Genomic DNA, 26,338 nt, shown 5'->3' on the forward strand with positions numbered 1-26,338 from the left:
ACAACATCGTATTGATAATGCATTTAAAAAAAAGCTGCATTCATTCTCATTTTGTTATATTTCTAGTTTTACTTTACAAGATCTTTCAGTCTGATCTTATGATTGAGTATTTTGCACTGTTGGGTATTAAACAATCAAACGATAAATCATTATTACAGTCAGTTAAATTTAAATACATGGTTTGCCTGTGTATCTGTTGAGTGGGCACAATGCAAGCGTGGCACCTCATCTGTACTGTTTTTTTTCCGTCTCTATAAGAACCGACACTCCACTGAAAGTCTTACAGAACACGTGAATGCTTTTATGGGGCTTTGTGTAATTCATATTACATATCTCCCTTGCACTCATTGCTACAAGCACCATGGTGCATTTACACTGCTCGCTCAGTCGCTGGCACTCATTACAGCCTCCAATCAGCTTTTTCAATCAGGCACACCCCTGTTGTCACAGTGCGCAGACTAGTAGGAACAATGTGACATGGAGGCTTCAGGATGATCCTCAGGGCAATCCTCACACACTCTAAGTGGATTAGCTACACCCTGGCTGTTACAAAACCCAATGTTTTATAAAGGCTTCACACTAGCATAACAATATTTCATAGTTCAAACTACGATTCATCTTTATCACATTTCAATCTGCACTCATGAACACACTCTACTTACATGATACTGTGATCAGATACAGTGAATTAACCGTTGCATGCACCTCGTTGTCTTACACACACATACATTTGAACACACGCACCAACATTAACATGCACATTTGTGATTTCAGTAATTCATAGTCACAGTCAGTCTCACCTCGTCATTTAGAAAATAAGATACAGTACCTATAATAGACACCCTAGGAATGGATGGATCAGAGTTATCCCTCTCCCTGCTTATTAAATATGCAGACTATTGAGTCTAAGCACTCCTTCGATCTCTTGATCTGTTTCAGGGGCAGTGGAGAAGAGCTCCAAGCACGGAGCAGAGGACAAGACCCAGAATATCATCATGGCCATGAAGGAGCGCATGAAGATAAGGGAGAAGAACCGTCCAGAAGTGTTCGAGGTGATCCAGGAGATGTTTCAGGTCTCAAAAGAAGAAGTCACCAGCCATCTGAAGACAGCCAAGCAGGCTGTGCTGGATGGGACCTCCAAGTGGTCTGCCAAAATCAACATCACAGGTCAGCCTGGTTCCTGTCACTCTGTCAGAAAGTTAGTTATTCCAATCATTCCACTAACGTATGAATTAATAATCATGAACATTTGGTACAATCTTTAATTATGAATCCTTCAAATATGATTGATTATTATTAGCTTCTCTTTACACATTAATCATCAATCAATTGACTATGGATACATGTTTTATAAGTAGTGAAGTCCTGATGCTGCTGCAGCTGACCCTTGACCTTTGGACCATGACCTTTAACCCTTTGTTCAGTCTTCCAGTGCCAAATCAACAAAACTGCCATTAAATGGCAGGCTCATCCCAGATAACAAACAATGTTATCCTAATTAGTATTCACTTGTTATTAACCTCAAGATCTTGGTCATTAACCTCTGACACTGAGCCACAAACTGCAATGCATATTTAATTAGAAACAGAAATAGAGATTGATTCGGAGAGGGCTTATTTGTTGATAATACAATGATGGTTACTTCGGCGTCCCTGTTTTGTTGATATAAGTACTAACGCGTGAATTATTTGATTACAGCTCCGCGACATATATCACCAATGAAAACAATTGCAACAATGCTTTCAGAGTGTTAAACGGTGGCACAATAAATACAAAGCATCTGAGAGGGAGCAATAAAGAGGCAATGATGACTTATTATTATAGTGGAAGAGTACTTGCTGCAACTGCCAGAGAGCTTTATGTCGTTTCAGCGCTCACTAGCATGCTAGTTTGTACAGTGTACTTTTGAAATGAATCCCCCACAGCTGCACATCAAGCTCTCTCTCAGAGATGCCAATCAAAACATTGTGCCTCCCCGAGTGCAGTTTGACAGTACACCACTTCACTGTGCATTCAGAGGGAAAATTATTTGGCTGTGTTTTGAGACATGACAGGATCTAACAGACTCACATGTCTGTGTTTTAGTCTAATTTTCTGCACTACCCGGTTTGATTACATAACCTCTGTTGTTTATCTCTATCCTTGAACACCACAAACAAAATAAAAAAATATGTGTCATTGAGGATTACAAAGGCTTTTCTTTCATTCCAGTGCTTCTTGCTTCACACACATGGCACATACTGTCACTGAGTTTCCTTTTTTCCCCTAGTTGACTTTTTAAAAGAAGGTCAGGAAGTTAGCTTTGTAACCTCGACACCAAACTCCAGTCCATCCCTGTGGTACTGTGCCAGGCCCAGCTCGTGTATTGCTCACCTTGCATTTTCTCGCAGTGTCAATACACCAGACAGAAACAGAAACAGGGAGGGAGGGAGGCAAATAGAGAGGGAGACAGAAAGGATGGGGGATAGTGAGAGAGAGGACTGCAAAACCGGGAAAGGAGGAGGAAGAAAGAGAAAACAGAGAGGGAGGGAGAGGCGTTGGAAAGACCCAGGGCTGCCTCGGTCAATTTCCCTGGGGCTTATCGAACGTCCCATTTTAAAATGTAGCTATTGAGTTGTTATTTATTCACCATTTATTAGATAAACACTGACTGGCATTGAATCTGCAGCACTCTGACGGCGACCATGAGATATTCTGTGTGTGGTTAATGTGCTCTCTACAAGGTCTGGCAGTGAATATGAACCTGAATCACCAATTCTTCTTTTGGGCCAGCAAATGCATTAATCACATTATTATCACACAAACTGCAATGAGGAAAGTATATTATATTACCGCGTAGGGTTTGTACTATTTTCCTTTATGTCTCGTCTTGGAACAGGAGCATTCTTCATAATGCTCGCTCAACAGAGGTCAATGTATTTGTAAAGAAAGAACACATATTCAGTCTCCTCTGTTCAGTCTTCATACCAGAACAATACTTCATCTGTTTATGCTTCTGGGTATGCTCTCAGTTACTCTGCTCTCCACGAATTGATGGAATTATTCTTTTCTTATTCTACTTTACTTCTTTTCTCACCTTTTGTTCTTATCAGAGTTCTTGTGTTAGTGTGCATTTTGTGCTTCACAGATGGCGAAACAAGCCAAGCAAGTGGGACGATTGTAAAATAACTTGACAAGAATTAATCCGGCTCCAAGTTGTTAAAACACACACCAGCAAATGTCTTCGTCTTTTATCCTTTTTTCTCCTTTACTACCAAAAGGCAATGTAACGGGGTGTAAACTTGGTTCCAATTCTTTTAATGTCGTTTTCAACTTTTTTTTGCTCAAAGTTATGAATCCTAAACCCAAATAGACTCATTAGGATTTGAATTTGATAAGCAGATTTTGTACCAAATTAAAGTGCTATCAAAGCAACTCTGCTCACAGGCAGGGGGGATGCTCAAACCAAAGACACACTGCGGGACAGAAAGAAGCAATGATGTCGCCGTTGCTTGTACATAGGAAATGTGACAGAAGCGGTTGCACGCTTACTTTTTCACCTCTGCACATCGGGCCAATCAGGCATGATTGCTGGAGTGTCTGCTGGAAAAAGTGTGGGGGTTTGGATGCTGTTGGATGATCTGACAAGCACTTTCATGTGAAGCATACTGACCTGTCTATACGCCCGCCGATGCTTCAGACCCCTCTTTCACTACAGGAGACGTTTGATTTTCAGCACTCCTGGATCATCAGGCCAGGGCTCTTCCAACCTCTATATCCTGCCCACCAACCCCTTGTCAGCATTGAGCTGAGAGATATATATGTACCCTGAATTATTTAGGCTGTCACTTATGCATATTTAATGCCCCAGTGTCCTTTTTCCCTTTTATGGCGCTGTGAAATACTACTGTCTCTCCTTCTCTGCACCTTCCTCCCTGTGTGTGTGTGTGTGTGGAAGGAAGATTCTGAATCGGAGATCTTTTTTTTTTTGAAGCTCAGCAAAGACATGTTGTAGCAGTGGGCAGACACACGGGTGGGAGCTACCTATAGCCTCGACGTATGAATAGATAAATCATAGATGAACTCAGCGCTTCACATTCACACAAAAAGATAAATAATGGCGGCACTGAGCGGTTCTGTTGCCTCAGCTTTTGGCAAGGGCACAAAGTTGTTGTGGGCAGCGGAGGCAGTTCCTGAATTCTTATATTGAAACCCATAGAATGAAATAAATCTAATCCAAGCAACTGGGAAGTGGGCACTAAAATAAAGCATGAAAGCTGATTCATGACTGGGTTTTAAACTTGCTGTAAAATCTCACCCACCAGGCCAATGCTTTTGACTTAAAAAATAATGTAATACAATAATAGATTCAGGACAAGGAAGCTTCAATCTTTAAAATAAAAAAGATAAAAACCTTAAGATTGTCAAATTGCTTGTCTGCTTGTGACACCTGACTCTTCATGCTTCTCCATCTTTGTCCTTTCTCCAGTCATGAGTGCGCAGGGCTTGCAGGCCAAGGATAAAACCGGCTCCAGTGACCCGTACGTCACCGTCCAGGTGGGAAAGACCAAACGCAGGACGAAGACCATCTTCGGCAACCTCAACCCGATCTGGGACGAGAAGTTCAACTTGTGAGTGCTCTCTATTAATGTGACCTCTGTCCAACCAGATAATCCCCGTTAAGATTAAGAATCTCGTGTTCAAGGGAATCTTAAGGCATCAGTAAATAAGGAAAAGTAAATTCTTATCTCTTTCTATTACTGACTCTTTCTTAATAGCTGAGTAGTGTTACACGCCGGCTGCACTGCAGAGATTTTGGAGATGCAGACTCTGCTAGAAAAAGCTTTACGATGGCATCCATCAGTGAAGACAACAAGGGTCTTAACTCTTCAAATCCTATCGTGCTTTACTGCCTTAGTAGTACGTGGCTTCTCATTCTGTATGACCTCTCTGTTGCTGACCAGGCGTCTGTGTCTTTGTTTTTAGCACAGGATATTCTCCTTAGTCAGTATGCAATAGTCAAAGGAGTAGCACCACTCAATCTGCTGGTTGCCTCTCTGCCACTGCTTCGAATTTTTGTGCACAGCTGCGAATAAAGCTGCATGCATTTATGAATCAGTTGCTAGGTTATCCTGCACATCTCACAGGAAGTAGATTGGCAGTGTAACTGAGCAAGCGAGTTTCCAGGAGACTACTTTAAACATTTAGTTGAAAAAAATGTGGAAAAGTCAAGCCTTTGTAAAACATAGACAACCACATTGTTTATGGTAAGCATAACAAACCTCATAGAAGTATCTCAGAGTGTCAGAACTCTGAAAAAAAGAACCAGGATGAAGAGTAAAATGTAATTTTCTCTGAAGAATTGTAGAGCTTCACCCAGAGCTCTGTGCAAAGTAGTATTTGCCAGTAGTTCTCTGCGGTTGTTCTGCTTTACTTTCCTGAATCAGACCAAGTAAGAAGAAAATATGCACTAATCTGACTTGCAAATACTTGTTGTGTTGTCATACTCTCAGATATTCATGCCTTCTGGACCTGTCTTTAAAACAAAGTGTAGGTCTGGCCCCAACACGCTGGGCATCAGCACACAAGTCTTTGTGTTATCTGTTTATTTATTTCTTTTCTTTTAAACTGTAATCCTCCATCTAGAGATGGGGCACTGGGGAGCCACTGTTAAAGGATCAGTGAGCATTTGTCATGTTTGTTTAAACCAAAGACAGAGCAGCTAATGGTATTTTTTGATTCATACAAGCCTCGAGGCCTCCAGCATCATTCCTCAGGAGGAATCTGCCCGTGGTTTAGGTCATACTATTTCTATGCATGTTGCTTTCTCTTTTCAAGATGTAAGTCTTTAAATTAATACTTTTTAACAGTTAGTAATAATACTTTTCTTCATAAAAACCTCACAGGAACACGTGTCCGACTCTCTGCGCGTGTGTGTCCTATGCCTGTTGCAAACAAGGCTGCACACCTGTAATGAGACTCCAGTGGTGACTGTAATAAAACTCTTTCCCATTACTACAGGGATGTAGATTAATAGAGCGATACATTACTGTGTGCTTGGCAGACAGCAAAGTCCCAGACTAGTGCAGCAGCAGCAGCAGCATGCAGCAGCGGCAGCAGCCGGTGCTTCCCCCCAGAAAGGGATTAGTTAAAAAAATACTGCAGATAGTGTTTCTCTGGCTGTCGCACCCAAGATGTCATTAGAACAAAATGTAATCTGTCGGTTTTAATTCCAGAGTTGAACAGTGTGACCCCCATCTGAAGCTAAGTGCTTTGGCCACCTCTGTTCTATTTAGCAGAGTCATTATTGTGAAACGTCTGTCAGCTGCAGTGATGTAGGGGGGGGACCAAAGAGATGAACATAAAGCTTTCACAAATAAATAATTCTTGGTACGAATGCTAGGCAGTCGTTCTCATGAAACACTCAGCTACTCTCTGATGGTTTAGTGTGCATTGGGAGAGAGAGAAATATAGAGTTGCAGTGTAAAGGTCATGCAGTATCTTGGGGTAATTCCTCCTTCCAGGCAGAGAGCCCTTCTTCACATATTCACATACACATGCGCAGTCACTCATACACACTCATGTGCACACACACACGCCCACACTTTCTCTCATTTAAATCCAGGCTAGTATTGTTCTCCATGGATTACTTAGAAGAGGGTCAGGAAGTGTGCGTGTCTGAACTTGCATTTATGCTTGAATAGTGCATTTGCCTGTCATTCCGCTCCGCTGGATACCGCAACCTGATGAGCTGTCACTCAATATGCTGTTGCTGTTGTTGTTCGTGTTGTTGTGATTTGTTCTGACCCGGCGTAATCATCTCCCACATTGCAGTGAATGTCACAACGCCACTGATCGCATCAAGGTGCGAGTGTGGGACGAGGACGACGACATCAAATCACGGGTGAAGCAGCATTTCAAACGCGAGTCAGATGACTTCCTGGGCCAGACCATCATCGAGGTTCGCACTCTCAGTGGAGAGATGGACGTTTGGTACAATCTAGGTACGTTACCTGCTCGATTAACTAGAAATCATGGTAGCAGTTATTATGGCACTTACCCAGATAAAATGTAGACTTTATGTGATATATTGACATTTTTTGATACTGTAAAATGCAGATATGTACCCAAACTTCTCAAATGTTTAATCTTGTCTGAATGCAAGCAGCCATGCATTGCATTACATATTAAATTAAATCTATTAGATACAAAAAAAGAAAAGAAAATGGCAAAACTATGATTTAACTCAGTGATTAAAAGTTAAGCAGGACTATAAATCTGACTCAGCTCTTGATGACAACTGTTGGTGCCTGACAGTTGGGCTGCATGATTCTTTTATTGATTATTGATTCATCCACTGATTGTTTTCCATGAAATGTTTAAGCTGTAAATTGGAGGATGTTTGGCATTTTTGCTTGAAAGTGTTAATCGATTATCAGTTGCCAATCAATTTGTCATAAGTAGTTTTTTTTGTTGTTGACTCATTGTTTTTTGTTCTGCTCCCTTTCACCTTAACTATTAATAGCTCAATCAATTTGTTTGCTCAATTAATAAATAAAAAATCGATTAATGATCGATAATTTGCCAACTTTCATAACATGGGCACATCAGTCTGTACCAAAAAACTTTGTGATTTGATGATTATGATTATGACATATTGTACAAGGCTTACTTGTGTGTACTATGAACATAAACAAACTCTTCCCTTACACGTCCCCATTACACTGTTAAACAGGATATGAGGATAAGTGTATGGTCGGATAAAGTGTGGTCCAGTTGAGATCACCATTAACATATCAACATTAATATGCATGTGCCGAGAAGCCACAGAGGGACCTGTGGTTCAGTTTGGGTACTGATGCTGTTGATGCAGGGTCTTTTCCTGTCTCTGCTCTCATACATCACTGATATTTTCCATACTATATGAGGTGGAATGGCAACATAATGGGAGCTCCCACTTCTGTTGGAAGTATTATGACTGCAGGGTGCTGCCTTTGTTTGGCTGCCTCGCTAAAAGGAAGCAATTTGTGGTAATAGTGACTCCTGTCCACTGTTGTCCACTGTTGCCGCCCTGTGCCTTTTTAAATGTGCACAATGAATGTTTAAACATGCCTTTGCCGGTGTGGGTGTCCACCCCTCCAGCTGCTCTCGTCTCTAAGCCTCTTCAGCTTCCTCTTCAATCTGGGCTTTTGCGTTAGTCTCTGACGCTTTGTCACGTTGTTATTTTTCACTTGTCTGTCTCTTGACCAACTGACTGTAGAGGAGAATAATTTGTCACAGTAGAGATGAATCGTATATGAAAGCACAGAGGGGGGCCATTTAAAGTCTGTAAGGAACCCCAGCAGCTGTGGAGTCATTAGCTCTCAGACCAGTCAAGAATGTTTGTGCTTGCATTTTTGTGTCAGTGTGTATGTGAGCACTCAAGAAGGATAGTGCATGTGCATACACAGGATGTTTGTTAATGTCTGCATGCACAGAATATTTCTGCAAACCTGCAACCGAGCAGAGGCAGTGTTATAGGCAGTGTTATAGCAAGGATATGATGTCATTCCTGTTTTACAGGACATGATGACATGCCATTAATGTTTCCTTTCATTAATGTTTTTGTGTTTTAGGTTGTGTCATTCATCGTCATTCTTCTGATTTTAATCCTTTGGTGTTTGTCTCTGTAATTTTCTTACAGTGTGTCAAGGACACAAGGCCTTTATATTTTGACTGAATGGAATAAAACTTTTTGGATTATTTTCAAATAATTTTTTCGCTGGTCTTCCGAGGGCATAGTACCTTACCTCCACTGTATCATCTAGGAAGCAGAAGGACCAAAACAGTGAAGCTACTGTGTACCTCAATGTCCCTTTTGATTGGCTAGTGTTTGTTGCTTGGGAGGGTTAACGTCAGATAGATGGTTAGATGGTAAGCGTTTGAAAAAAGCTGACAAGCTCATCACCAATCAGAGGCAGAGCAGGTGTGGGTCTTTGTGGAATAGGAGGAATAAATAACAAAGGGAAATCGGAATAACAGGCCGTCAGAACAATGTCATGGAGTTAGATGTGGCTTGCAATTGGTATTTACTACTATTTTACTACTATTTTTTGTTTGTTTTGTTTTGCTTAGAAACAGTAAAAAAAAAAAAATCAATCTGTCAGGGGGAACAGTGAAAATGTGTTGGTTAAGATTTGTTGAAATGAGATGTGTTGTCTAAAAATAAGTATATCAATTTGACTGAAATTGACTGTAATGACATTCACTGTAATGTGCTATTTTGAATAGAAATGAGCCAGTTACACTTGGTGAGACGTTGAGTGCAGCTGATTTCCAGTTATGACTAAACTATCTTGGCTGTGTGCTACAGATAAAAGGACAGACAAGTCTGCGGTCTCCGGTGCCATCAGGCTCAAGATCAGCGTGGAGATGAAAGGGGAAGAGAACGTGGTTCCTCCTCACGGCCAGTACACCTGTTTACATGAGGTAACTGTCACCATGTGATTAGGATCGATTTAGCTCTCAACACAACTTCAATCATCAACCTTGGGGATGTTTTTTTGTTGTCGCTGTGATTAAGTGTGCTGTTATTAAATTGGAAAGAAAACTATCAGGATCGTTCAACAATCAAAAGTTATAGCGAAGTTAAAACAATGTCTCCAACTGTGATAAGGATCTTCATTATCTGGCCAACAGTACATCACACAAAGGAGCGTAACTTTTGTTACTTGTTGTGACACTGTGCTCCGTCACCGTAACCTGTTCTCTCTTATCTGTCGTGCCACTCACAGAACCTGTTCCACTACCTGACCGAGATGAAGAACGGCGGGGTGGTGAAGATCCCGCAGGTGAAAGGGGACGAGGCGTGGAAGGTCTACTTTGACGACGTGTCTCAGGAGATTGTGGATGAGTTCGCCATGAGATACGGAGTGGAGTCCATCTATCAGGCTATGACGTTAGTACCACCCTGATCTATGGCCTTTTGCCTCACCAATCCTTCACTGTCTCATTCGGCAGAGTGGAGGAGAGAAGGAGATGAGAGAAGGAGAGCAGAAGGAGAAGAGGAGCAGTAAAGATGTCTCCTCAGCAGAATCAGAGCTAGGTGTACTATCGAGCTCTCGAGTTGATTGATTAATTGCTGGACTCCTGGAAAAAACTCCCAACCATCCCCAGGTCACATTGATCATGGACACACATAAACAGTCTCGTTTCCCCCTCTCTCTGTCTCTCTGATCCTCTGTGACCCTGTCCATCCATAAATGTCTCTATCTCTGTTTCCTCCTCGTGCACACACACACACACACACACACCTGCAAAGACACACCACATTAAACATTGAAATTATTGATCAAGGTCATGCGATGCCATGTAACATTCTGAAGTGCTGATGTGCTGTAATTGTTACCGCAACAGAAGTGTACATCCACATCTTGCATCTAACATTACATGTATTTATCTCCAAGTGCACTTCAGTTGCGGTGTTTCCCGTATGCAGTATATAATGTTCATAGTGCCGCCCACCTCTCCCACAGGAAACTTAAGTTGGGGAACGTCTCAAAAGTGCATGCAAAATGGCTAAGAGAGCCTTTAAAGCCCCACTTCAGTCAGTGTTGCTTCCTGTTAAATGGTTAACGCTGCTTCTCAAACAGAGAATGGGGGTTTAGTTAATTGTCTGACTTAATCCTTTGTCATCGCAACCAGACTGCCATTCTAGCAAGATCACCAGCATTAGCATGGATAGCAGTAGGATGGATATTAGCAGGGATAACCTCTTGATCCGTTTCCTCTAATCCTTGACAGTCACATTGTTTTTATTTAGTTTATTTTGTTGAAACCCTGCCGAGCTCTGGTAGAAGTCTGACTAAAAATCACCTCAATTGCATTTAATTAACTCAGTGAGTAATAATGAGTATCTGCAGCATCACCACATTATGATTTCAGTCTGTTTGAAAAATGCACCACCAAACTGCACCTTTTAAGCTCTCCTTCTTTTGCAGAACACTCTTGTTGGGCAGTCCCAGTAGCCGCCAATGTAATTAGCTGCTGCCTTAGTAAATCAGATGCTAATTACACACAGATTGTGTTGGGCAAATTGAATGAAAGGCGCAGCTCACATTTGTGCTTTCATGTCCATAAATCTGGCCTGCATGCGTCCCTGAGGTGAATCAACAGTGAGAAATTGTGTTGCTTTTATGGTGTTATTATAGTCTGCTGAATATTTTCAAAAATTGTGCACCATAAAATAATCATAGTGCAATAGGAGTTTTGATGGCCTGTAGCAAAATTAAACCGAATGGTTTGTTCGGTTAGTTTATGTTAACCTGTTTCTGATTTGTAGTTTTTTTTACTAGGCTCCAAGCATGTTTGATCCCTCTCCCACTACTCTGCCATTTTCCAACCCAGCAGCTTCTTTATTCACCATTTTTGACACGTCATTGGGTTTCTGTTAATTTTTCACATCAGTAAGGGGTGAAACTGCTGCTAATAACAACATGTATGTAACTTGTTTCGATGGTTGGGCAATGTCTGCCGATTTGGCATATGACAATGTCTCCAGTGAAACATCGTGATGGACGATGACATCATTGTTTATGAATTTGAGGCAGCACGTCACCACAGCATTGTCATAAGGCAGCAGTTGCATATTGGCTCACCACTGTAACCGCTGCTGTTTGTCACCGTTTCTCTGACATGAATCTCCAACTGTCTCACCCTGCAGAGGAAACTATCTCCCGTTACCACCGACATTACATCCTCGTGCCAGGTTTAAAAGCGTCCTCGTCTCTGCACCACATGTCCGTAACTTAACTTTGTTCAACCTCATATGCATAAAACAACGTTGGCAGATTAACCAAGGAAGCTAAGCTAACAACACTGTATAAAAACGGCATGACTGAGAGAAACAGCGGCCTGCGGGAAAAGAAACACTGCTGCCACAAATTTAAGTGTGTGTGCGAGTGTCTTGGGTTCGCCTAACTGAGCTGGTTTAATAAGAAAATAATAAACGGGACAGGGAGACGTAATGTTAGTGCACAGAGCAGCAACTTCTTTTCATTTCCTCTCCCCACATATCACAAACAACAACAACTCTTGCCCTACGGCAACTCTGAGGGGACACGCCACTTAATTGTGCTCTGTGGTGGGAAGCCTTTTAAATCACGATGTTACGACGGTCAGGGATTAGTAGATGGACGATGGCATCGTTCATCAGCCCAACCCTAGCTGCTGGTGTGGAGTTGCTGGGTGTCGTTTCAGTGTGACAGGGTTCACAGCATATGAGGGATTGTCAGGTTATTTAAGTGCAGACAGTGAAACAGTAAGTGGTTATTTCAGCGTTCTCCAGACATGAACCTTGTTTAGATTTGCGCTTATTAGCTTCATCAGGAATTTATGGAAGCCCCTTTCTTTCCATTTTCTCCATCACAGAGCCTTGACTCCCAGTCACTCCTGACATGATGGCTGCATAAATCACTGCAGCTGTGAAGACTCACCCTCCCTCCTGTGCCCCCCACCATCCCCCCCAGCAACCACCAACATACCCCTCCCTCGTTTTCGTTTTCCCTCATCTCACTCTATCACCACTCCCTACCTCCCACCCCTCTGTTCCTCATCATCTTTTTCTCATTTCTCCCAGCTATCTGAGACCATAAAAACGATTCGTGTGGGTAGTGCGTCTCATCCGCTGGTAAAAACCTAGGCAGGGTAACACTAGGACAAGGAACGTCTCATTCTTGAAAATTGGCTCAGGAGATCCAGCTCTAAAAGCACCATGGGAATTGAGCGGATGCCATCATCGCTCTCTTTGCATCAGTCTCTCTGCTCGCCTAACCCCAAGTGCTCCTGGGTAATTTGGAGGCTGAAAGCAGAGTAATTAAATAGGCCTCCCGATGAGAACATGTTTGTGTTTCTATTTGTGTGTGTGGGGGTGTGTGCGTGTGTGTGTGTGTGTGTGTGTGTGTGTGTGTGTGTGTGTGTGTGTGTGTGAGTGTGTGTGTGTGTGTGTGTGTGTGTGTGTGTGTGTGTGTGTGTGTATGTGTACGAGCTGCACTCAGTAAATCTATAATCATTACTCCACATAACTCGGCGCCTTTTCTAACACTTGGGCTTATTGAAACAATGCCTCACCCTGCAGTATGTTCTTAGTTTCTCTGTACTCCATGCTCAGCATTGAGCTTCATGATGCTAATGATCACCTCCAACTGGATATAAGAAAATATTTATGAAAAAAAACATGTTGATAACACATATTTCCTCTAATAACATGCAATATATTAAAAAAATGCTTATTTCTATTGTCGACCCACTAATTTGTGTCTCCAGTATCTGAAAGTGCAGGGTGTGAATAACATCAGTGTCAAATGTCAAAGCAACATTTAGGCTCAAAGTGTAATGTGAGTTTTGTTGATAGGGAACGCAGCAGATTATACTGAATTCTGTTTTTCCGTAGATTTCAGGAAGAGCATTAAAAAAATATGCTATATATATAAAGCTCAGCCTACATTTCCTGGCTTTAAGCTCTCAGGCATGTTTGCAGTAAAAAGCAGCCTGTGCATCCAGATGTTTGGTTGCTATGGGTCACGCCAGAGGCTGAAAAACAAGCCCCCGCGAATATTATTGTCTGCTGCGTTCAAGTAAACATAGGGATTATCGCACATATATTTTTTATATGTGGTTTCTCTAGAATAACATAAATCTGTATGTGCCTATGAATCGATATGGAAATGGCAGCCAGTCTCTATAGGTAGAGTGAGTTACAGTGAATGAAGCATTCACGTGGCTTGTGAAGCAGCATTATGAAGTATTAAAATGAGCATATGCTCTTCACTCAGCCAGAGATCCCTTCTCAAAACCAGGCCTCTCAGGCTCCAGCATTTAATTACTGCTGTTGGAGATGTGTGTCTGTGTGTGTGTAGGGAAATACACGCAGAGAGGGAGATCAGCACAAATCTGAAGTGGCAATACATGTGCCTAACTCAGTGCGTGTAGTTATAAAGTTCAGGGAGTTAAACATGTGCTGGAGACAGAAGAAAAGGAAACAGGATTTAAGACATCAGCATTGCAACAGTAAAAGGCCCCCTGCTTCCGTCCGTCCGCTGGGAACAATGACTTATGTGATATTAGGCCGCTGCGTAGTATTGAGATCTAGTTTGTGCTACGCTGACATACTGTGTGTGAATTCACCTCACTAGAAAACACTTACAGTTTCCAAGGCTGTATTTTTCACAGTGCGAGACAAACAAGAAGGTTTAATGTTTCACAGTAACATCCACATTTCTCTCTTCACTTCCTCTGGATATGATTTTATCTCAGCTCCAGCATGATCGCGTGGTTTACAATCAAACTTTCTTGCTCCGTTTAGTACTTTGCAGAATTATGTCCTTTAGTATTCGTTACACACCTGTGATTTATGATGTCATTTGCTGTAGATAGTCGCTGAAGACACTATATTACTACGTGAGCAGGCCAGTGAACTACTTAAGCACTAACTCTGCCACCAGAAGTAATTGTTTGGAACATTAAAAATATGTTCTCTGCTCTGCAGTCAGAAGGTGAAAATAATCAAGAAATACTGTACCGCAGTGTCTCTGCATACTGTATTATTTTTTACCGTGGTTACTGCAGTGCAAAGCAATAGATAGACAGAGGATATAGGGTATTTTTGAGCTTCATATTTCAAGGTAACAATGTTCTTTTTCAGCACTGAATAACTTTGTGGATTTTGAGGATTAGTGAAGAGCAAGCCAATTACTTGTTCATTTTCTCTGTTTGGGGTTGTGTGGTCGATCTTGTTTTTCAAAATGCCTTTTTTTATATCGTCTGTTGATCCTTTCTGGAAAACAACATCTCTTAATGGCTACAGAACTGCCTCTCATGCTACATTCGCTATGTTTTTCTCCTCTGCAGGCACTTCTCCTGCCTGTCCGCTAAATACATGTGTCCCGGTGTGCCAGCAGTGATGAGCAACCTGCTCGCTAACATCAATGCCTACTTCGCCCACACCACCACCACCACCACAACCACTGCCTCCGCTTCTGACCGGTTTGCTGCATCTAACTTTGGGGTAAGTGCAGCTATTATTGCCTTGCAGTCTGACATCCACAGACATTACAGCAGTGATATATCGCATTATAGTGCTAGATAAACAGGTGGGTTATCTGTGGCCACCAGTTGGACCTAAGTAACATCTGTCCACACCTTAAAGTTTGAAAATGAACTCTTGACATCACTACTTTTTCATCATTCTCTTAAGAGTTGTTTCTCTAAAGCGAGTTGCGCACTTGAAATCAACAAAATCTCAAAGGTTGCCAGTGCTCTCTGATTGAGCCTTTAATAAGCTAATGTTGTAAGGCATCAAATAATATTTCCAGGCAGTAAGCCGAGTCTGGCAATGGAGCTAAAGCTCTAAATTTTGTTCCAGGAAGTATAAATGAATCACTGCCGGCAGTGCAATGCTACCAGCCACGCAGTGTTATAAATTTTTTGACACAATTCTTCGGGTGTGGTCACACTTTGGACTAAATCATGGCCGTCTCATCCTGACAGAGGGAGAAATTTGTCAAATTACTGGATCAGCTGCATAACTCACTGAGGATCGACCTCTCCAAATATCGGGTATGTATGATTTTTTTTGCTTCTGGTGTGTTTGTTAAAGTAACGTTCATGTTTGGCCCTGTGATGTTTGGTACTTCAAAAGCCAGGATCATTACACATTAATATTATGTAGACAGACGGCAGCAACACTTCTCCTGTGAAAATGCAGTCTGCCATTTAGTACGCTCTGTTTGGTATTTACATCCTTTTAAACTGACTGTACTTTTGAACAAACTGTTACCATCTAAGCCACCTGCCACCTGGTTGATTTGATATGCGTTTCAAGGTTGATTCAACTCTGTTTACAGTACACCGTGTGCTTACTATATCTGGCTTGGAGCAGCAATCTATTTACGCTTTGATGTGAAGGCCAAATGTGCGTCTGCTGCCCTCCAAATGTGGTTACAGACTGGATTCTCTTCGTTTTTTGGGAACAGCTCAGTGTGTGTTTTATGCCTGTTTGCCTCATTTGAATCACACAGTGTAATCACACAGGACACACGCGTGAAGTAAATGTCATTCTAGATGTGGTGATGTCATACCAAGAATGACATTTTATAGCATCACATGAGCCGCATTCATTTTATCATAGTGTTAACAACTTAATTTATATGGCTTTGAAGGCTTTAAGCTGTGATGATGATGAAAGACTTGTGTGAAGTGCAGATATTCAAGATAGATACATATGAAAACAGACAGACTTCATATCATGGAAAACCAGAAATGATCGAATCAAACTTTGTTACAAGTGAACTGAATGATGAATGAAGTGCTGTTGCGATTTTCAGCAGACTGTAGCCAGTGGTGTCGCCGGGCACATAAATATCGATAATCAGCCCACAGTGTCCAACGGCTTCTCAGGAAATAGGGGTCCTCATGGTCCAATAAATAGACCCTGTCATGAGAGTCCAGCACTCTCTCTTCCATGGTAATTCATCGATTTAGGGTATTGCACACCTTGTAAACATCTGTAACCTATGCTGTGTACTCTCACGTGTCTATATGTTGGGTATAACATCTACAGATTGATTAAAAGTTGGCCATCACTAATGTAAAAAAACAAATGTGTTGTTCTAAAAGAATTTGTAAGAGCATCATTTTGGCGATTAGGCTGCAGCATCCAATGTCAGAGGCATCACAATCAACTGCTAGCTACTTAACCATACACACTGCAGCAGAAAGCAAGGTGATGCACCGAGGGGAGTGAAGAGAGGGGGGGGGACAGTTAAACTCTGTAAGCTCCTTCTGCAATAAGGCAAGATGGCCTGTAGGAACAGCAGCTGATAACTCTACATAGTCATTAGGACTATTTATAAAATGTATATAATCTATTATTTTTAAAACGCAAACCTTCTCTCCTTAAATAGCACTGTCTATCTATGGCACAGTCATTGTTCAAGCCTAAGTGATGAACTGGACATTACAGTGAAATGTGTTTGTGATGTTTTGTCCATTACAAACGTCAACGCATGCTGGGGAGATACATTTTCTATGTAAACAGGTGTAATGGCTTTTCATCCCCCACTGAGTCGATCACACTCGTAGTCCTATTTGTTGTATGATACAGGTTCATCCTTCATTGTCATTCGTTGGTGATAGTCACTGAATGATGAGCACCAGGAAACATCCGTTAGCGAGCTTCACTGTACCTTTTTATATAGAGAATTTTCTGGTTGACCTGCTGTTGCTATGTTTAAAGTAGAGTGCTGTCTGACACCATCTGATGGCTCAGTACATGTTGTCTCTGTACTCTGAGTTCACCTATTTGGCATGTCTTCCATGACTTGCTACTTTGCACTTTGTTGTACCAGTGATAGATATACTGTACCTGCTTATTCATGTAGCCTAGTCTTATTATAAAAAAGAGAGAATTATATTTTATATAAAATGACAATACCATTTTCCAAAAAGTTGGGGCGCCGTAATCATTTGTGAACAAATTGTGTTTACCGACAACATTTTTACAATGTTCCCTAGCCCATGTAGTAATATCCTTATTTCACAAAGTGGTGAACCTCGCTGCATCCTTCCTTATGAATGACTGAGCCTTTCAAGGATGCCTCTTTCACACCCAACCATGATACTGTTACCAATGACCCTGATTACCTGTGGAATCTTCCACACAGGTGTTTTTTGAGCATATATTTTAAAATATTTACCAAAATCAGTGAAGTGAATGAAGTAAAATAATTAATATAATGTCTTAGTATAGTATATAGAGTAGAGTAGAGTATATGTCAAAAAGGATTTGCTGTTGTATTTCTGTTTTACAGTATTCCAACTTTTTGGGAATCAGGGGTCGTACATGTAGTTAAATAAAATAAGATATAACTTAAAAGCTATTTTGAATTAAAGTGTCAACAGAAAACTTTTTCTCGCAGCGTTTGCGGGTGGTATTATTGTTGGCACCGCCGTTGCAAAGTCAACTGGATTGTTTCCATTTTCCTCAGGGTCAGAGATGACAACAACACAACACAGAATGTGACTTTATTTAATTATTTAGTGTATAATACAAACGGATCGCCAGTTAAGCTTTTCTTTTTCCTGTGTGACCGTGTACCAGGTGGGAGATAGTGAAGTTCATAGGGAACCAATGTAAACGGCAATGATTTCATTATTCTGTATTATATTGTGCAATTAACATTTACTTAAAAATGATTTGTCTATTGCCAGTTTAAATAGAATTACAAGATTTGCGTTATCAAGTTTCTGTACCACCCTCACACCCTATCAAATTGGCCCCAGATAAATAGGGGATTAATTAAAATGTTATCCTTCCATAATGTAATCTGACCTAAATATAAGATAAAAGATGTACGGTTTACATTAAACAAGAAACTGGAATCAGAAATTAATCTCTAATTTCCAGAGCTCTGCCACTCACAGTCCACTTAGGGTGTAGATGTATTTTACTCAGGCAGATTAAAACCCTGACATAGCTACAGTCCGTAATCTTCCAGAACAATCCCAGGAGAGCTAATCCTGTTAGACACCACTCACCACCACCACAAACACGCTCACACACTCATCTGCCTGACCCTCTACGCTCACATGTGTGCCCACGCGCTCACATGCAGGCACATAATACAAACGGGCAGACAGTCAAACTGCTGTTCTCACACAAGGATGCACCTGAGCATCCAAACACACACACACACACACACACATCTCCACACCTCTCCCCCAGCTGGTGGCAGGACACTGTGAACTGTAACTGTAAGATGACCCTCTCACCTTTAATGTGACGCAAAAGGCACTGTGTCGTTGAGTGGCTGATTGCTTTAGTTTCCCTGTTCTTTGCCACGGCTGGCTGTGTGAAGCCACGTGTGATTACAGAGACACACCCTGATGGCAGCAGATCCTGCTTGTCTGCCTACAAAAGCAAAAAAAAAAGAGAGGATGATAGGAAGGGCAGCAAGTAGATAGCGAGACTTCAGGGAGACAGTGAATGGAGTTGCAAATTGTGAGGGAGGGATAAAGAGGATCTGGAAAAAAGAGAGTTGGATGAAACGAGCAGAGACAGAGAGAGAGAGTTGGAGGAGACGGGATTTGGACAAAGAGCGAGTGAGTTGGAGGGAAGGAGATGGATTTGGAGAGAGTGGAAAAGAGAAACAGATGAAGAGTGAAAGGAGGCATGGTGGGTGGGTGGCAGAGCAGGAGAGAGAGGGTTAAGTAAAGGGGAGATGGCCTCCTTTATTTTTCAGATGGCCTGGCTGTCTGGTGATGACACGTTCGCTGAGAGCAGTCACAGAATATCACATTGGCTTCACCTGCCAGCACTGCCCTGCTGCTCCCTTGTCAAGCCTGCCACAGACCAGTGGTTCACCCTCACACACATGCACATCTAAACAGTCCATACTCTCTCTTTCTCCTTTCACTTTCCCCCAGCCGTCCCACAGAGCCGGCCTTGACACTGTTGGACAGTAATAAGATTCAGATGTGGCTACTCCACCCGCTCACCGTATGGATTTCCCTGTAATGATATTCTGAGGGAGATTGAGTTTGCTTTTGTAAAACTGAGGGCTCGAATCAGAGGAGAGGGAGCAGGGGTGCAGCTGCCACTCTACATTTTGCTACATATGCATTTCTTCCCATGAAACTTTATTCAAACATCCCTGATACACAGTGACACACAGTGTACAGCCAGTCTGTCCCAGCTGGGGTTTGCAGGCTCCTCCGGGTCGCACATAAAAGTACCAGCATTCAGAGCAGGCTACGAGGGATTTGGGCTGTTGCCTTAGTTTGGACAGTTTGATATAAAGTGCTGTTTGTTCAGTAAGCACCCCTGGGAGATATGCGCTATTCTTTGAAAAATGGAAGTCTGTGCAGTATTATAGTGGGTCTTCAGAGAAAAGGTTACTTAATGCAAACAGCTGGTTTTGGTGCTTTCTGTGTTGCAGGAGATCCTGCGGTCTCCCTCAGTAAAAAAGATCATAGAGAGGAATCTCGTTCCACAATGTACCTGTAGCTCTTTACAGCAGGATTATGTCATATTCAGTCATATCGAGCCTTGGATAAAGCAACACATGAATAAAACATTATAATTCTGGGATCAATATCCCAACCCAATCGCCAGAACAAATGTTGCTGATGCTGCAAACCGCAGATATGTTAAAACTTGTCTTTGTGTTGCAACTTCAGGTTAAATTTTCAGTTGTGTTTATGGTCTGGTTAGGTAGGCACAATAAAAACATTTGGTTAGGGCCAGAAAAATATCATTATTGGGCTTACCCGGTTCTGTCACCAACACGGCTAGTAAACGTCCCGACATCCCATCAAAAATATCCTGTTTGGTTGCCACAAACAGAAAATGTCCTGATGTCTCCTTGAAAATATTGAGTGGTTTCACGCTTGAAATGCTGCCTTGAACAACGGTCCTTGCATGACAGCCGTTTACGTCTTGCTGTACCGCCCCCATCGCTCCCTTCATCTCCCGAGATGAAAATCAACTCATATACATGTAATGCGAATGTGACATGACAGAGGCATCATATAAAGATGTAGACATGTTTATATGATGCGTATGACGCAAAAAACTTTAAACTTGACCATGGATTGCAGAAGCTTATAATAGCAACATTTACTGGCAAGGATTATTTGTACATAGAGGGCTGGTTGTATGCTTCTATGGCACACGGTTCTGTCATCCACACATGGGAGACAAATATAATTTTCTGTTTTCTGGAGAAGGAAAATGTTTAGAGAACAAAGCTGCATCTGCATAGTTGCAAATATTTGGGATTATCTTGTTCTTTGCAGAGCAAAACCTGCGTAATCCAAAGCTAACCCTTTTGAAATTAATGAAAGTGGAAATTTTAGAAAGCGAAGCACAAGAGACAAGCTGGTATCACCTTTCGGAGGAGATAAGGAAACCTCCGTGCCAACTCCGATGGGTATAAAAAGAAATACTGAAAGTTATTGAAAGGACAAAAAACTCAAATGTGTGAAGTTCTGCTACAAAGCAAACTGAGAAGGAAACTGATATTCACTGTTCATACATGGTGACAACATGATGAGACCCTTAAAACAGCAGGTAGTTCAGAAACTTTGAGTGGAGCTAAAGAGATGCCTCATTTTTTAAAAGAATATCTAAAATATAAAGCCATTACCATCTACACCTTATCACTTCAAAAGACACATAAATGCACACACGCATACACATATTCTGTGGCATATGCCTTCCCTCAGAATGCTCAGAGTTCAGGGTGACCTGTTCCTCTTCCTGAGGCCAGCTTGAGGTCCAGTGCCCGTCAGTGCCTGACTGCTTTTGATCCCTTTTTCCACATGATTAACTGTACTAACCGGTGTTTGACCACTGACTTTATTTTAGTCATACCGCTGCCTCTGTGTTCTCCAAAGAGCAGACCACACATAACAGGTACAATCATCCATTCAGAGTTGAACTTTCAACCCAGAGTTACATCACATATTGGGACATTTTACTAGTGTTAAAATACAGTGATATTCATACATGGTAATCATGAAGCTGTGCGGTGTATATATATTTCTTTTAATTTGGATAATAAGCAGTTCCTGCTCTGGAGTTTTGCACTCAGTGTAGGCACTGGCCCAACATAATATTCAATTTAGACGAGAACAAAGACAAAGAACTAAAAGCTCATCAGCATCACTCACTTCTCGTCCCATCTCATAATGGACTTTCTGTCATCTTTGGAAGGCAACGCTGATGCTGTCTCTACTTTTGGCTCAGAGATGGATGCTTTGCTTTTTTAGTATGCTTGCCTGCTTCTGGGCAATAAATCTGCTTCTCTTCCTTGGGTTTTTTTTTTTTTTTCTGCTGATGAAGTTGGAGTTCCTCTACTCTGGTCTTTGTGTATTCAGACCTAGCGACTTGTTAGAGGTGGACAAAGTTCTGTCACTTCTTGTAAAGTCAGGCACTGGATGAATCATTTTTGTATGCTGATCAGCAATAGTGAGTTTTGTAAAACAATGCTTCAACCGGTTCGAAAGTGCATGCTGCTTTTAATCTATTAAAGCATCCAGAACTTGGTTCCCGGCCTGAAGCTGTGATTATAATTTAGATAAACCCCATTCAGTTGCTCCTTGCTTTACACAGCTGTAGCCAATAATTAATGCATTTCCGTGCACCCGTGCCATCTGCAATCAAAACAGGTTAGGAAATATCAAATTAGATTGGTGGCTGATCATAACATTTTGCATGTCGACATTTGTTTTTTTGTGTGGAACCCACCTACCTCTTTTGCAGCTTCTATAATGAGTGTCAATGAGCCCTTGACTTTACTTGATTTCAATCACTGTAATTACACAGCTAGATTACCTTTCGATGTCAGAGGATCCACTAATTAACATCTAAAATGCTGCAGTGAGGCTTTTTTTTTCATTTAAATGTACAGAATGTGATATAAGATTGTGTTTGCTGATTTTACAAATCATTTCATTTCCAAACTAAGTAGACCCTTTGAATCAGACCTCCACTATCACTGAAATTCAGACTGGGTGTGGTGAAAGTTGCAGTTTATTGTGCAATTTCAGCTCTTTCATAGGTAGTTTTGCTCTCCGAGATAAAGATGTTACTGCCTATTGGGAAAGCAAGAAAGCACAGATAAGTTTGACATCACTTGAGAAATGCAGGGACCTTAGTGGATTAGCTGTCTTCATTTATCAGAATGACTTTTTAGCAACAAAAATCACACCGCAGTCTTAATTAGTTTCTCTCTATAAAAGCTGCAGTTCCTATCCCCCAAAACAAACAGATAAAACACACGTTGAAGTGCTGTGACAACAGTTCCCGCACAGTGATTTCAGGATGTTTACAGATGGTGGCATCCAAGGTTGCAGCGCGAGCTATGGAGTCCATGTTTCAGACGGACTGATGGTTTCACCTGTTCTTGAAGGCTACATGTATGTGAGGTTGTTGAAAGAGAAAGCTCGGTGTCAGCGCAGAGAGAAAGCGTAGTGACTGATGGCACTGATGAAGGCCCCATACTGTGAGTGTGACTGATGGCGCTACAGCGGCTGCAAGAAAATACTTTTCTTTGCCTGTAACTGAAGGTATTATATTAGAAGGAGTCTGCCTAGGACTGGATTGGACAGGTTGCTAGAGCTTCTTAATCATATTTTAAAGAAATTGAATGTTATTTTTTAGCTAGAAAGAAATGATGTAATAATACGACCTATATTGCTCATATAACAGGGAGTGATGCAAACCGCATTTTTTCTGAGGCAAAAAGAAAACAGCTCAAAAACTGATTTTCTTTTCTGTTTTTCCCATCAGCAGCTATATATTGTATAACTGTTCCACATTTGTTTGCAGGCTGTGTGTCAGGCTTGTTTGCCTGGAGGCTGTTAAGGTTTATCTTTATTGGAGACTACACTTTCACCTCTCAAAAGTCAGAGTTTTATTAAATCATGGGTGTAGAGAAATACGCTGTAAGCTCTCAGTGAACAGCTGACTGTCAGTAAAGCATTAACAGGCCAACTACATTTATTGTTTTTCAGGTTGTACTGAACAATTGTTCTCTATTGTCCGTTTAGCCTCGTCTTTGAAAACGCGTCATCTTGAATCATTTATCAGCCCAATAACAACCTCTCACACCGCTCACGTCCAAAAGATGTTGGGCGAGTTTTGCTTCCTCTGATTGGCCTTGATCTCAGATAGACCTTGTGTTGTCAAGCCTGGAGGCTGCTGTGAAGATTTGGCTCCATTTCCCTGAATCTCTGTTGTGCATTTATTGACAAGGTAGAGGGGGGGATAGAAAACAGGCAACATTTTATTAGGAGTACTGAGAGAGTACAAGAAGTAGGATAATGTATGGGGCAGTGATGCCTTTCCTCAGGGCTGTCAGGGCTTTATATGCTCCCCGTCACGCTGCTCTGCACTGCCTGATGACTTCATGGCCCCGAAATAGAGGTTTTCATCAGCAGAGACCTCCCTTGTCCACTAAACGATTAGACAGACAGTCATTTCGTTATGATTGCTGGGCGTTGCTCTGTAATCAATTTCAATGTTTTCGAATAAAGCTATGTGATGTGTGTTTGTGTGTGTGAGTGGTGTGTATGTGTGTGTGTGGGGGGGGTGTGATGTTAAAAGCCTGCTTTCAACAAGATGTCCTCTCTCCTCACGTTATTTTTTCCCCTCTCTCTCTCTGTCTTCCTCCAGGATAATTTCCCAGCTGGAAACCCAGAGCGTCTGCAAGATCTCAAGTCCACTGTTGATCTCCTGACCAGCATCACCTTCTTCAGGATGAAGGTACTGTACTGTAGCATGCACGTGTGTGTGCGAGAGAGACAGAGAGAGAGTGTGCAGGTCGTATAAGTGGAGTTGAAGGGCGACGAGGGAGCATGGCACTCAATTTAAGAGAAAATTGAAATAAACATAAACGTGATAAATGATGATGGAGCACAGTGCTAACTAACCTTTGTAGACATCTAAAATACATGTCATTAATAACATTTTAGCACAGAAGTGCTGTGCTGTTGACTGGGACAACTGCAATATTGGTCGTAGTTGTAAAATCTCCCAACATTCATTTATAAACATAAACCAGCATTGATTTTAGGCAGGTGTCATTTAGATGAAATCAATTCAAAGTCATAAATCCTGATAGCCTCTCCCTCTCTACAGTACTGACCATTCAAATCCAAATGATGTATTGTTGCGCAATATATTTGAGTGCATGCGGATGCAATGGGGTTGTTGTTTGCCTAATGTGTGTTGACCTGCACACCACAGTAAGCCTCCATCTTTAAAATGCTTCTAGCTCTGTCTTGTTTCCTCCATCTCCCCCCAGCAGCATGCCTTGACTTGACTTGTCGTCCGCTATATGAAAAGCTCGGCTCCATTCAGGCTCTCTTTTGGCGGGAGTGGGGGTGTAGCGGCGGAGCACTGAGGCATAGCTAAGATGGCAGCTGTGAGCAAAGGAATGAAAACTGTCACTTCAAGTTATCAAAGCTTTCAGTCTGTGCCATGCCCATGCTGGGCTTTACCGTGTATACACACACCGCTGCTCATACACAGGAGCTACAGTTTTACTATAAGATATAATGCACCCACATCTAAATGCCGGTCTGGCCACATGTCAATTACGATATACATAATAGATGTAAGAAGGTTGCCCCCTTTCCACAAGAAAGTTATATATGTGGATTAATATTTCAAACATGTAATATGATCGTATCACTTCACTGATGGATAGTACTATACACAGAAATGCACTAAAGTCACAGTAACTGTCATTGATTTATATAAACTGCTATGAGACCCAGGAGAACACACTTCCCCTGAAAGTATACATCTTTATAATGGTTGTGAATTTGTGTTTGCAGGTACAAGAGCTCCAGAGTCCACCGAGAGCCAGCCAGGTGGTGAAGGACTGCGTGAAAGCGTGCTCTGACTCCACATACAAATACATTTTTGATAACTGTCATGAATTATACAACCAACTCCTGGACCAGGTAAACAGCCTCCAGATCATTTTGACTGTGACTACTAATCAACCATTTCAGCTCATTAAAGTCGGTGCACACACACACACACACATGTAGACTCTGCAAACTCACATGCTATGCAGGAAGTGAAAAACAGCCAAAGGCTGAGATCTCTGTACGTCTCGTATTCATCGCACATACAGCTGTAACACTTAATTCTCTCTTGGATTTTAGTTTGCATATATCTTGAAGCCTTAAAGTTTAGTTAAGTCGTACATAAACACGATTTGGCAAAAATAAAGAAGAGTTAGTCCAAAATAGCTTGTGCATGAATTCATTTGTGTCAGAAAGATGAGGAAAAGGGCAACGTGCCACGTTATAAGACATGGATAGTGTTGGAGTTGAATCAAAGTAAGGCTGTTTGCATTGACCCAGTGCATCAGATTCAAAATCTGAATCATCACCTTCCTTGACTGCTGCATCGTCACAAAGTAACTTGTTAATCATTCGTCATTGGTCAATCACTCGACTAAATCACTTTCTCCTCTGCCTCCTGAAACACAGCAGGAATCACATAGGCATTGTATGTTTGCTGCTTGTCACAGCTCTGTAGCTCGCTCTGACGGTTGGTTTGTCGGTCATTCCACAAAAAAATTTGCCATTCGCCAAGTTTATACGTGTGTGCAGGTGTGTGTCGTATAGCACTGGCGAGATTAGCTGGTTGGTTTAAAAGGAAGTGGGAGTGGCTTCAACAAAAAGGCACATAAGTCATAAATGGATTCACATAACATGACCAAACCTAGCAGAGAGACACCAACACACACGCACGCAATTTTGGCAAATGTTTGTGAGGCATCAAGGCTCAGATGGATGCACG

General features: G+C 41.7%; 1 protein-coding gene across 3 annotated transcripts in view; it reads left to right on the forward strand.

Annotated features, from left to right (window-relative positions):
• Positions 1-26,338, forward strand: part of unc13c (unc-13 homolog C (C. elegans)) — a 105,603-nt gene that overhangs the window by 29,575 nt on the left and 49,690 nt on the right. For all 3 annotated transcript variants that reach the window (XM_084351471.1, XM_084351472.1, XM_084351473.1), the window contains 9 exons: positions 940-1,167; positions 4,469-4,610; positions 6,814-6,983; positions 9,332-9,447; positions 9,753-9,916; positions 14,866-15,022; positions 15,505-15,573; positions 24,194-24,283; positions 25,360-25,488. In XM_084351471.1, the coding sequence (XP_084207597.1) occupies positions 940-1,167; positions 4,469-4,610; positions 6,814-6,983; positions 9,332-9,447; positions 9,753-9,916; positions 14,866-15,022; positions 15,505-15,573; positions 24,194-24,283; positions 25,360-25,488 (1,265 nt within the window). The remainder of the gene's footprint in view (positions 1-939; positions 1,168-4,468; positions 4,611-6,813; positions 6,984-9,331; positions 9,448-9,752; positions 9,917-14,865; positions 15,023-15,504; positions 15,574-24,193; positions 24,284-25,359; positions 25,489-26,338) is intronic.

Source organism: Pagrus pagrus (genome assembly GCF_965226575.1).
Source record: "Pagrus pagrus genome assembly, chromosome: 1".
NCBI classification, from domain to species: domain Eukaryota; kingdom Metazoa; phylum Chordata; class Actinopteri; order Spariformes; family Sparidae; genus Pagrus; species Pagrus pagrus.